General features: G+C 31.3%; 1 protein-coding gene and 1 long non-coding RNA gene across 4 annotated transcripts; one reads left to right on the top strand and one right to left on the bottom strand.

The window, feature by feature from the left end:
• Positions 1-1,290: 1,290 nt before the first annotated feature.
• On the bottom strand, positions 1,291-7,458 carry LOC140665525 (protein O-mannosyl-transferase Tmtc3). 2 transcript variants are annotated; one of them, XM_072891711.1, is made up of 14 exons: positions 6,710-7,458; positions 5,354-5,490; positions 5,131-5,212; positions 4,940-5,039; positions 4,748-4,863; positions 4,489-4,661; positions 4,148-4,403; positions 3,798-3,946; positions 3,381-3,693; positions 2,988-3,278; positions 2,669-2,851; positions 2,258-2,542; positions 1,827-2,116; positions 1,583-1,732 (listed from the first exon to the last, which is right to left on the bottom strand). In XM_072891711.1, exons 1-14 carry the CDS (start codon positions 6,899-6,901, stop codon positions 1,705-1,707), a joined length of 2,595 nt encoding a protein of 864 aa, XP_072747812.1. In that variant the 5' UTR covers positions 6,902-7,458; the 3' UTR covers positions 1,583-1,704. The 2 variants fall into 2 exon arrangements, with proteins under 2 accessions (XP_072747801.1, XP_072747812.1); XM_072891700.1 differs by having other exon boundaries at positions 1,291-2,116; positions 6,710-7,456.
• A 433-nt stretch (positions 7,459-7,891) lies between these two features.
• LOC140665529 (uncharacterized) lies at positions 7,892-9,842 on the top strand. 2 transcript variants are annotated; one of them, XR_012046628.1, is made up of 4 exons: positions 7,892-8,194; positions 8,481-8,696; positions 8,801-9,041; positions 9,145-9,842. It is a non-coding gene; the product is annotated as an uncharacterized lncRNA (long non-coding RNA). The 2 variants fall into 2 exon arrangements; XR_012046627.1 differs by having other exon boundaries at positions 7,896-8,186.
• Positions 9,843-13,437: the final 3,595 nt, after the last annotated feature.

Genomic DNA, 13,437 nt, shown 5'->3' with positions numbered 1-13,437 from the left:
CCTTCACGTCCAGTTACCAGTTCGCCGGATTTCACAGGCAATACGGAATCTAATTTAGTTGTTCCTAATATAGATCCTAATAATTGAGAGTCCATTTAGAGACTTCGACTATGTAAATCCCACTCGAAACATCAACCGATGTCGCATGTCTTCGATAAAATAGTGTTTACAAACGAGGGGTTCGACCGAGCAAAAACAACGTATTTGCCAGCATTTTTCCGGCATTTAATTAATATGATATACTATAATATATAATATATATATTTATAACTATTAATATAATATACTATAATTGTATGTATATTAAATAAGTATCCAAAATAAATCCAACATTTTAGTCAAATAAAATATATAAAAATAAAAAATTAGAATTTTAAAAAATCAAATACAATTTTTGATAATTGATATATAATATATATATATATATATATATATATATATATATATATATCAAAAAAATTAAAATTTTTTTTAAGATATGATAAAAATATACGGAAATTTAAATAATAAAAAAAAAAGAAAAAAATAATTATTACAATTTTGTACTCATGTGTTTCGCGTAGATGGAAATAATATAAGAAATATATAAAATTGGGGGTAATTTGCAAGCACCCTATATATTATAAAGTTCGCGTTTTCATTTCCATATTTATCGGACGGAGCTTTTTTACATTACATACACACACCAGCACGTTAATATGTTTCGTACGTGGGTGAGGGGCGTGATAGGGTAAAAGTCTTGTAACTTTCACATGCATGCTGTATGATGTTTCAACAGTCTGGCATCCGATGAACATGAAAGCCAGCCTGATTCATTACTTTGCTACTTTATAACCCGCAACGGCTTGCTTTCGTGCTGCAATCGATAATAAGTTGCAGGTAATGCATGGACTAAATTGACGATCGGGCGATGACCTTTCGAACAAGCTACATTAAAAAAAAATGATAAATATTATCTACATGTCTATAGCTTCGAATACTACAAAATCGATGGACGTTATTGAGATTTAATTTTTTCTATAATATCGTTTGCATATAATTTTTCTATGTGTAAAGCTATGTACTCGGAATGTCAGTTAACATATCATAGATTTTTATAAAATGAATACTGTTGAACAAATATATATTACAAGCATTATAGTATTATAGTTTGAATAAAGGTGTAGTATATTTACTTTGAATTACTGTTTTACACTCGTTTCTCAATCATAATCACATATGGTTTGAAAGTATGGAAATTGAAGGGAAAGAAAGGAAATACGTACAAGTAAAATATAAAAAAATGCACGATTCTTTTAAATATATTTTATAAAATGTCCTATTTTTATACAGCATATAAAACAATACTCTGTATTTATTTTATATTCACACATTAGCTCTATATGACTGTACCACCATAATCTTTCGTTATATGCATATAACTTTACAGTATTCGGCGGATTTTACATTAATACTATGACAATGCGCTGTCTTTTGTCTGTTGAATTCCTTGCTTGCCGCTGATCGTTGCGGCGGCACTCTGATTGAACTGGTCGGATGTTGTATGTTTCGAGCCGTGTTTCTGCGTGATATCTAGCTTCGTTATATCAGCGCTTATAACCCTATCGAAAACCCTGTCCGTGGTAGGTTCCACGATACTCAGTTCAGGGACTGCTGTTTGTTTGAGATTCTGTCCATCTTTCGTTTCCGTTGTCCTGGCGCTGCTCATCGTTCGGGCAGGTTTTGATGGACCCTTTAAATGTATAATGTGATTATTCAAGGAATCAGTATTGCTCTGCTTATTTCCTATGTGATTGTGAACTGTCGCGTGATTCGCGAAAACGGACTCGGTCTTTCCTATGAACTGTCCGTTCGACGGCTCGACGTTATTGACGTTAATGTTCCAAAAGGAATCGTCGAAAACGTCGGTGTCGCGCTGATCCGGTGGTAGACGACTGATACGGGTTTTCACGATCGAAAGATGCCTCTGCACGTAATCCTGATGTGGTGCTAGGGCAGCTGCATGTTCCAGACACTGCGCTGCTAAATTCAATTTACCCCGTTCCACCATCACGACGCATAAGTTGTGTAATCCTTGAATATTGGTAGGATCCAATTGCAGTATTCTGCGATAGCACTGAAATATAACAAAATGTTAACGTTAACGAAATTGTCGATACAAATAATTCTCTCTATTGTATAATATAAAAGATCTGTACATATTCTGCACATTTTGACTAAAAAAATTTAAAAAGTTATTTAACGTATGATATCTTACATTTTCCGCAGCATCTAAATCCTTTATGTTATTGATATAAATGTCTCCCAAAAGGATTAGGCCTTTCACATGATCCGGATGGAATCTGACTAATTGATTCAGAAATGGTGCCGCTTCGAGTGGACGTTGTTCATCTGCCAACAATAATGCGAGATTGAACAACGCCGAACGGAAATCTTCCTTCAATGCAACGGCATTGCGGAACCAACGCTCTGCGCTACCACTGTCGTGATCATCCATGGCCAACATCCCCAAATTGAAATGTACACGCTCATTATTGGAATCCTATAATTAGATGGTAAATTTGTGCTATTAATATAATGCTATATTATAATTATAGTATGTTAATAATTATTATATATTAAAATAATAATTTATGAACAATTGGTTTTATGAAAAAAGCAACCATACCTTTCGTAAAAGTTTCAGAAGTCTCTCTCTAGCTACTTTACGTAATTCTGCTCGTCCCAATTCTTGGAGTAATATAGCAGAATTCAATAACGCTTGTTCATGCTCTGGATCAAACTCTAAAGCTTTATCCAAGTATGCCAAAGCTTGAGATGCTTTTCCTTGTTCCAAGAATACAACACCAAGCTGTGGAAATGTCAATCATATATATTTAATTTAATCTTAATATCTCTAGTCTCTAGTCATATTTTTTAGCATTTTTTAAAGAATGTATCAATCTATTTACTTGTGTATATTTTTTTTTCAACAAATCAATACTTACATTATAATAAATATCAGGATTATTACTGTCATAAAATAGTGCTCGCTCATAAACTTCTTGAGCTTCCTTTGTACGATTAAGTTTAATTAAAACATCGCCGCGATTAATATATGCTTGAGTATAATCCGCGCGCATACTGATCGCTTGTCTGTATAATAAATCAGCCTCTTCTAATCTAGTTGCGTTCTTAGCTATCAAGTTAGCTAAATTAACAAACACATTTAAATGATTTGGCGCTATACGCGCTTGGTAAGATTCTCCCGGTTTCGCTTTTGGTAGTAACGACTTGGCCTAGAAAAAAAAAAAAAAAATATATATATATATATATATATATACAAGTTATATCGAAAAAGTTGATAAAGATAAGTTTACATAAATTCAATAATTAATTACTTTTAAATATGCATCTTCAGCTTCCTTGAACATCTTTAAATGATTATAAGTCCGTCCAACATTAATGTGTGCTCCGATATCATCACCCTGAACTTGTACAGCCATATTAAAAAAATTTAATGCTTCTTTAAAACGACCTTGGCTTTCCAATGCATGACCTACGTTATTAAATAATTTGGCATTCCTATCGTTCACTTTCAAGCCAGACATAAATATCGAATATTCATCCAACCAGTCATAGTTTCTAACAAATGTTTTCGTCGTATGCGCTGCCAGAAGGGTTATAAGTAATAATAGCACCAGCTTTTTGCATCTAAAAAATGATATAAATATAGTTATATATAAATATAGTTTCTAGAATCCACAAAATAACAATCCATACAGAATCGAATTACAGTTTCAGACGAATCAACTTACTTCTTGTCTGCTAAAATGCTCCATCCATATCCAATAAGCATGCAAAACCCCATGGATGGTGCGTACAACACTCTTTCAGCAATTACAAATCCAACCGGGAAGAAAAGATTTGACGCAGGTAAAAAAGGGAGTATCATCATAGCTAAACTCTGCAGGCATTAAATTTGGAAACACAACATACTCGTTAAATATTAGTATTGTTAATTATAAAAAATCTACACATGTACAAAATTTTTAGGACATGCAGGAAAGATATTCTCCTTATTCCAACAAATCATTATTCACACATCATTATTCAATTACTTAAATTCTCTATTATACCTAATTGCGCAAAGATTATCTTTACTAACCATAATAAGAATAACCGACGTTTGTCTGCTACGTGTTACAACAGCTGTTACAAGCAATCCTAGTACAGTTCCATGAGTACCTAAAGTTGCGAGATTACGTACATCAGCAAAGCTTTCTACTAATGGTATCGTTCCCATTGTCCAATCACAGCACAAATCACTTGGAAGAAATAGCAGTCTTAGATTCACTGCAGCGAGATAATTATACGTAAGCTGTCTCGTTGGTGTTGCAGCAACTGATGCAGGATTGTCAAATCTAAAATATATATACATATTAATTATAGTATGAAATATATTAACTTAATTACAATTATATATATAAATACATAAACACAGCATACCTGGTAAATACAGGTAACTTTGAGCCCATTATATGTAATCGAAGGATAAGCAGGCTAAATGTAACAAGTGTAAGGGCAGTCAAACGTTTTGTACCCTCCCCTGACCATGCAGGTGAAATTTTATTACCACCAAAAGCTGACTTTAGTGCTAAGAAAATATCCCTTGCTCTAACCTAAGTAAAGTTACAAGTATATTATTATTAGTAGTTTTGTTATATTTGATATAATGAACATATATGGCATTGAAAAGAGGTTTTACCTTTTGTACAACAAAAATTTCATACAATACACAAACTGCAGTGGCTGTAATTCCCTGTTCCTTGCACAACATTGCAGTAAATACAAAAAACATAGATAAAATCAAGGATTTCCACCCTGTAAACCGCAGATATGTATGTATAATGTAATGTTCTAGACTGTAAATCATCTGCATTAGAACTCAAGTCATTACCTGTAGATCTTTTGCTTTTGCAACATTTAGTGTACGTGATTAAAGCTGCTAGGTAAAATAAGGAGGACAAAGTTTCTGCCCTGCCAACTACGCCTGTGACCTAAGAATATAATTATAGTCATATTTTTATCAATGCATTTTTGAAAATAATAATTCAAATAATAAGTCTTTTTATTTTTGGCATTACATACTGCTTCTGTGTGTATAGGATGTACAGCAAAAAGTAAAGATGATACAAAACTTGCTGCATCTGGTAGAAACATCAAACAGGTCCTGTAAACAATTATTGTATTTTTTTTGTCTTTAAAACTTTGCAAAAAATTATTCTATAAATTAAAGAAATAATTTTTTATAATTCTACATTAAAGAGAAGTATTGCAGGAAAGGATATAATAAAAAGCAATGTCAACGAACCTGAAATATAATAGACATACTCCAACATGTAGAATAACATTTAGCAGATGATATCCCATAGGTTCTAGTTGATGAATCAGGTAATTCCATCGAAATGTGAGAACGCAAAGTGGTCTATAAGATTTGTGCGACTGTTCCTATTAAAAAAAAAAAAAAGAGATAATTAATGAAAAAAATAATTGCTCAATTAAACAACAAATGTGCAATTATTATTAAGAATATTATCATTAATTATCATTAATAAACATAAAAGATAAGTGTAAGAAAGAATGTATTTTCTATACATTTTAAAAATATAAAATATAAGATTTAAATAATATATTTTTAAGAATCTTGCTCAAAATAATTATCCAATTAAGTTCACATCTTATTTTCATTACATTGACAATATACTTATGTGTCTCTTACATAAAAAACTGAAAAATTATGTTTGAGATAATTAAATAATAATACATTGATAAGACAAGATTACAGATTATATATTTTCACAAATATCTTTTTCATTTCTCTATTTTGTATAGTCTTAATAATTTTAAGATATTTTTCTTAAATTGGATAAAAATTAGTACCTATTAATTTGTAAAATGGATATTTTTGGGTGACGTATAGAAAATTTAACGCTGTCAAATTTATGAGTTGACAAATATAAAAATAAAGTGACCATGGTCAAATCTATTTATCACATTTTTTACATCTTCTGGACACAGTAAAATCAATATGTACATTAAAATTGGAAATAAAAAAAAATATATTATAAGATAAAAATGTAACAAAAATGAACAGATTTAAAACCTTTGATATAGATATGTGTTTCATGTAAGATCAAAGTTTATTCTGTTTTATTATCCTTTATCAAAATCGATGTAATTACGAAAATAATAATTATTGATATTATGAATATGAAAAAATATACTGTACTCCTCTTTGCATTTTCACAATACAATAAACAAAAATTATCTATGAAAAATGACAGCGTCAAAATCTGAATTTTTAAAAACTTTATCTATTTTGATTCTTCTAAAATGAATAATAGAATTTCGATAATCTCAGGTGATTTAGAAATACGTATAGAAAAATCTAACATTAAAATCCGAAATTTAGTTATGCTATACCGACTTTGAGTCATGTCAGAGAGAACGCACGCGAGGGGACGAAAGACGAGAGAAACGGAAGGCACAGAGAAAGGGGGATCGGATCGGGATGAAATGGACAGGACGCTCGCGGATCAATACGCAGGGAGCCATCTATAGGGATGGTGAAGAGAGAGGGGAGGATCTCGAACGCGCGTCCTCCGAGGGCCGGACGATGCCTCCTCTTCTTTCTTTCTCTCTCTCTCTCTCTCTCTTTCTCTCGCACCTTATGCATCGGGGTACCCCAAAAGTCGTTGTAGAAGACATTCTTGAGGGGCGTGTGGGGCCTGAGGTCGCGGTTGTCCTTGATCGCCGAGATGTCGTCGAAGACGAAACCGCATCCGAGGCTGTTGAAATATACGGCGAACGCGGATACAGCCACGATCGCCGCGAGTGCTCCCCGCGCAGGCACTCCCATCACAAATAACACATCGATCGGCCGGTTGCTTTTCGTTTCTCTCGCGCGCGATCTCCGCGAATCACTCCGGGAACGGAAAGAAGAACGTGGTTCTTCTCTTTCGTTCTCTCTCACCCGCCTTCGTTCTTGAAATTACGATTTTCCTGACTCTTAATTAACTAAGAACTTTCCACAAGAGACGTACGAATGTCATTTCCACGCACGTCGATCGCGTAATCGCGTCCGCTTTTAGGCACATCACAACTGATCCCGTTGCGTCACGACGAGGCACCATCGCGAGTGCCGGCGAGTCGAAGCGTAGCCGCGTCGCGGCGTCGCCGACATTGTCGTCGTCGTCGTCGTCGTCGTCAGCGACCTAAGGAGAGAGGCTTCTTCGTAGCTTCTTACTGTCGCTCGTTACTCTGCCTCTCGTCTCTCTAAAGCGCGTCGTCTCACCGCGATCGAAGATCGCGGCCAGTGGGAGATGATGAGGAAACGCGGCGCGAACAAGCATACGCGCGTACCGCGCACCACCGTCCGTGATCGAGCTGTCAAACGCCGGACTCGCGTTCGCGTCTCGCGTCGCGCACAATCGCCGACGACAGCGACGTCGTCGGCGCTGTTCTTGGTGTGCGCGCGTTGTACGTACGACGAGACGAATAGAAACGACGCGGAAACAGATTTATTATCAAATAAAAGCTGTTTCATAATCTTTGTCTAACAATAAGAGAGATTATAACTTATAATTAAAAAAAAATTGAGATAAATAAAGAGAAGTGAATACTAAAAAATATGTAGGAGAAGAATAAAAGAAATTATATATAAATATAGTTGCAGTTTCGTAAAATATAAATTTTTTAAAGATTTTTTTATCATTATAATTGCTCTCTTGAGTGTTTAAATGTACATCAGTTTATACATTATTTCTTTACGTATTTATATTATTATAAATTAGGATTGTATGATTAAATATTATCTTTAGAATATCAAAGTGAGTGCGAATATTTTAAAATGCAGGTGGAGCTGACGACTATTTGTTAGAGACGACTATTACTTTGCTACTGATCAACACGTATTTTATTTCACGTGTTAAGTGCTAATGTGATATGTTTTTGGCTTTCATTATATTTGTAAATTTTTCCTGAAAAGATAAATGCATTCTCGTGCAAGGTGAATGCGTTCATTTAGCGAGAATGTGCTTTAATTTCACATGCATTTCGCAACAATGCTGAGAATGGTACAAATTATGTCGGAGAACGAAATTCATGACTTTTGGCAGATATTACTTCAAATATATAGTAAAAGTGTAAGCAGGTAGATTATTAGCATGTTTTCTTTTTTGTTTTTAGAAAAATTGCTGACTGTTGATAATTGACACTGCATTTCTCGATTTTTTAAGTGCAATTTCTATTTCTCTCCATTTAATATTCATTTTATGTCAGTTATAAGTATTAATTAAATGCAACAATCTTTCATATATTTTATGACCACATTTTTTACTGGTGTGTAATCAGTAAAGTTTTCATTTGAATGTACTGGAAAGTACATATACAATACAATCTTAACCTAACTTTAGACTCAATATGTTAATTTATTACAGGTAACAGGTGATTTGAGTATTTATTATGCTATACAGAAAACAGCAAAGACATCACTTTATAGAGGAGGACATAAGAATAGCAGCAAATTTAACTATAATAAATTATTGGAAACTTGATGTTCGAAAAAACTAGAGTTTCCATCCATAGATAGTAGAAGGAAGAATTTATATCCATGGACTAGCTAGAAAATTTGGCCTCAAATAAAAAAGTTGAGGGTATGATTAAATGTGATGAACATTTATGTTTATAGAATATAGTGATTATATTTATTCAATTAATCTGTTCAACAGATTTATTTTTTGTGTCTTTTATGTTGCAGAAAAGATATGAATCAATTAATTATGATATATAAATAAGATAGACCAATTGTAGTTCAAGCCGATACTGTGATGAAATTATAAAAATCATTGAAGCGATGCATATTTAATTTAATAGAGACCTATCTATTAAATTACAAAGAATGCTAAGATTCGCCTCTTCCAATCAAGAGAGAGCATCCTCTAATAGTAATACTACACAAAAATCTAATTGATGACAAGTGTATTAGTTATTTATATATGGTATTTATATTTGAAAACGATATAAAATATTTAACATAATTATTAATTTATATACAAAGTTAGCTCGTAATTAGTTTTTGATGAAATACTTTTATTGTTGCAGTAAATACAAACATTAAGCCATTGGGAAGGCTAAATAATAGAATATCACAGGTACTTTAATTAAAATCCAATTTTGACATGTGGCATTTCCAAATGTCTACCAATGTTTAATGCGAGAGAAGAAATTATTAATGTATTGAGCTCGCAATTATCAAGTAGTTATAATTGCGGCTGAAACGGGATACAGCAAATCTAGATAGGTGTCACAGTACATTTTGGAATAGTATCAGCAAAAATATCAGTTTTGGATCATTTGCACACAATCCAAACGCTTATTGGGTGCATCTGTGGCAGAAAGAATGGCATTCAAGAGACGAATAAATCAGTCAAACGCTCCGATATTAAATAATACTGAAAAATAGCATAGCTCTGGAAACTCTCTTCAGATATTGTACAAATGGAATATTACTTATAACATTACGGGCAACAGTTTCTTCCTAACTATACTCATGCATATCATTGTAAAGTTCACAAACAGGATTCTGTGACTTCTTTTCGATAATCTTAAAGGATATTGGTTAAATATTATTCCTTGATACTTATGAGTGTTAAAATAGATATCAATAGTATCTTTGCAAAATATTTTAATAAATGTACTTTCATCAACAGTTGTGTGCAAGACTGAAATGATTTATTATTTTTATTGTTTGTTTTTTAATGGTCGCGACATTAATCTATTACGAATGTTCATCGAATGTTGCAATTTGTATCATATTTTACATATTTTCTATGTTCCAGAAAATATAAAAATATACATTTACGATATATTTACATTTGTATATTATCAGTTTGATTGTGAACTTATGATTACTATTAATTCGAATAAAATAAATCTGATTTTGCTATTGTTAAATTATTACACACACATTATTTAATACTTTATGAAATCTTATTTTCGTTAGCATTTAATGTTATTTAATTTATACTGTATAATCATTTTGATGTATCTTTCTATTTGTTTGCAAAATTTATTTTTAAATTTATATGATAACAAATATATGTAAATGTACAACAATTAAAATTTTTTGGACTTATCACACGCACAATATGGAAAATATACTTAATATATATATCTAAGAAAGATACTTTTAATTTAGGTGATAGGAATTCTTGCGTTTTATTATAGTCTCGTGTCCTTCATTGCGATTGTGAACTGTTAGCATCCAGTTAAAAGAGAAGACGTAAATTGTAAATTTGTTTCTTTTTTCGGAAATTAAGTACTTAATATTACAGGACCAATAAAGATAATTTATCGAGCATCTTATAATATAAACTAATATTCATATAATAATATGTAAAAAAATTATACAAAAAATTATAGTTACCTATATTTTCCGCTAAAAAAGTGGACAAATAGGAAAAATTTATGAAATTTCAAATGCTTATAACATAAGTAATAATCGTATCGAAGTGATTAAAAACCGAAAATGAAGCTTAAAGTGTGTACATTGAGAAACTGTTAATGTCGATCGCGTGAGATGATTAGTTTTTTAATGGCAGATGTCACAATAAAGACCTGTAAAATTGATTAATAGAAAGTTTAGGGAATAAGTTGCATGGTGAATCAATTGAGCTATATATAATAGGATAATAAGTGCTTGAAAGTTCAAATTTTTATCTTCAAAATGCGTTATCGCAGAACTTGATACGGTTATTTCTCAAGTTACGTTAATTTAAAGAGAATACGAATTTTAAATTAAATAGCGATTTTAAATGCTTAAAACACAGTTAGAAATTATCATATTGAGTGATTAAAAAATGAAAATGAAATTTAAAGTCTATATTTTGAAATTTTTATTGTCGACTACGTAGAATGATTAGTTTTTCAATGGCAGATGCCACAATAAAATTCATACTTTTTCAGATTAACATAACTTAGCGAAAAATTACATATTAAGTTCTGCGATAACGTATTTCAAAAGGAAGAATTTGAATTTTGAGCGTTTTGTATTTCATTGAGCTCAATTGATTCACGACTGCAACTCAGTAAAGTGGATTTTCCATTGACCGATTTTTTATTTTATCATCCGCTATTAAAAAATTAATCATTTCACGAAATCAACGTTAAAAGTTTCTCAAAATACAAAGTCTAAGTTTCGTTTTCGTGTTTTAATCATTTCGATACAATAATTATTAACTGTGTTATAAGTGTTTGAAATTTCATAAATTTTTCCTATTTTTCTGTATCACTTTTTTTATACCGAGATGTATAACTTGAGCTGTTATGTTAATTAATTTACGAACAACTGAACAAAATATTGATTATATTACATTTCCCACACTCATACGATATGCACATGCATATGCATGCACACACACATACACACACACATATGCACACGTACACGCAGATTAGATCTGCCATCGTAAGAACGAAACTAAAAATAAGAAATGAAGAAATCAAATTTACGATTGGTATGATTGTAAAGCATCATTGCAGAAACATATCGCCTCATTAATGAGGCTTGGATTAACAATTCACTTTGACGTAATAATAGGTTGGCTCAATTTTAAATGTGAATAAGCTAAGTTTATAAAGAATCATTGAGTTGTATAGCTTCATATCTGGCCGAATGCTGTGAAGAAGATCAGCACATTCGTTCAGAATGTAGAAAATTAAATCAAGGGCATTACATAATTCTCACTGAGGGTGATAAAATATGTTACATAGCACAAGGTACGAATATTAGTAGCATTCTTATGCATTATATTTTTTTTCTTCTATTATCTTTAATCCGTATAATATTACACATCTGTTTTATTTTAGATGACATATCGATGTGTCAATTTTATTAATCGGGTAAACCACCGCGGGTTGATAAATGTAGTGATAGAATGATATTTTTTTAGATTCCACGGCACTAGTTATATACCAATTAAAAGTTTGGCAGAAGAGTATTCAAACGATATAGAAATAAATAAACTTTGCATTGTTATGTAGATTACTTTTTGAAATAAAATATTAAAAATAAATTTACAAATTCTTATTATATAACTATAGTATATTAACTCCCACGGGTTTGAATTTATTACGCAACATTTCTCTTTAAAGGATTAAATTTTGAATAGAAATAACATGCAACTGTAAATATATAAAATGTAACAATGTAGGCTGCGTGTACATGGACGACTTATTAGTCGCGCTACTTATGATTGTTCGATCGAGCAGAATTTCAAATTTTCATGTATTACGATATTTCATTATTATGTTTATATGGATTATATTTCGGTTTCATATATCGGTTATAAATAAATAGATTAGAACAATATACTAAGAATTTTAAGAAAATAATTATTACAATAACATACGTGTATATAGTTAACGGAACAGTTTGTACAAAAATATTTGTATTAAAAAAAAGTTAAAAAGCCAAAAAGGTCAAGAGAAGGCAGTTTTGTGATTGCAAAATGAAAGTGACTTACTTTAAAGGTAGAGAAAGTTTTTTTACAAGGACACATTTAATTACTTTTGGATCTTTCAACAGAAAGACCGGTGTTGGGACTCGTATATACCGACAATCAGATAACCTTCGTATTATTCTGTATATCATTTGAAAACTTTCAGCGATTGTAATCTTCGGCATTGATAAATTTGGATATTCCCGAAAAAAAATGAAAATTTAGAACAAGGCACGTTTTTTCTTAACCAGTAAGTATAAATTCTTGTCCAGTAGTAATACAGCAGCAAGATGTACGATGAAAGCAGCAGCAATAATAAAATCATTTTTCAACTAATTGTAAGCAGACCTTGCACCTTTGTCAAAATACTTTCTAAAGGTTTTGTCCAAATATAATATATAGTTCTGAAAAGTCTCTTAGCTTACTTCTGGCTGAAGAGATTCTAGAAGACATTTTTGAAAAAAGAACTAATAATTTAAGAGAGAAAACTTATTGAAAAGAAAGCTATATTTAGCGCCCTTTTTAATATATCGCGTAGATATAAAAACAATTTTGTCAAACAATTTTGTTATTAAATTATAGCTCGAATTATTGTTGAACATACATATTAATAAAATTTTTAGAAATAAATAACAATAGTATCTAGAATATTGAGAGAAATATCGAATGACTATCACATGCAGAGATTATATTACGTTCTGTAATTTGCGTATGTAACAAGTCCTCTGTATTCAAGTTTTTTAAACTTGTATAACTTATATATTTTTTTATGTAAAAATGGAAATATGGATGTTCAAAAAAAATGTTATTCTTGTATCGTTCTTTTTTAAATCATATTTTAATGTAATGGATAGATTTTGCATATACGATATATGTATAGTCATAAGTGTACATT

This window comes from Anoplolepis gracilipes, chromosome 1 (genome assembly GCF_047496725.1).
Source record: "Anoplolepis gracilipes chromosome 1, ASM4749672v1, whole genome shotgun sequence".
NCBI lineage: Eukaryota > Metazoa > Arthropoda > Insecta > Hymenoptera > Formicidae > Anoplolepis > Anoplolepis gracilipes.
The sequence above is the reverse complement of the archived record's forward strand: the minus strand, read 5'-3'. Positions and strand labels throughout refer to the sequence as shown.

What these genes read in the sequence shown, in the direction of transcription:
- LOC140665525 (XM_072891700.1), bottom strand. Translation starts at nt 6,901, where the DNA reads ATGGGAGTGCCTGCGCGGGGAGCACTCGCGGCGATCGTGGCTGTATCC. An exon ending in AAGTTACCTGTATTTACCAG is followed by an intron (nt 4,404 to 4,488) that starts GTATGCTGTGTT and finishes TATATATTTTAG; the next exon opens with ATTTGACAATCCTGCATCAG. An exon ending in CGTCGGTTATTCTTATTATG is followed by an intron (nt 3,947 to 4,147) that starts GTTAGTAAAGAT and finishes TAATGCCTGCAG; the next exon opens with AGTTTAGCTATGATGATACT.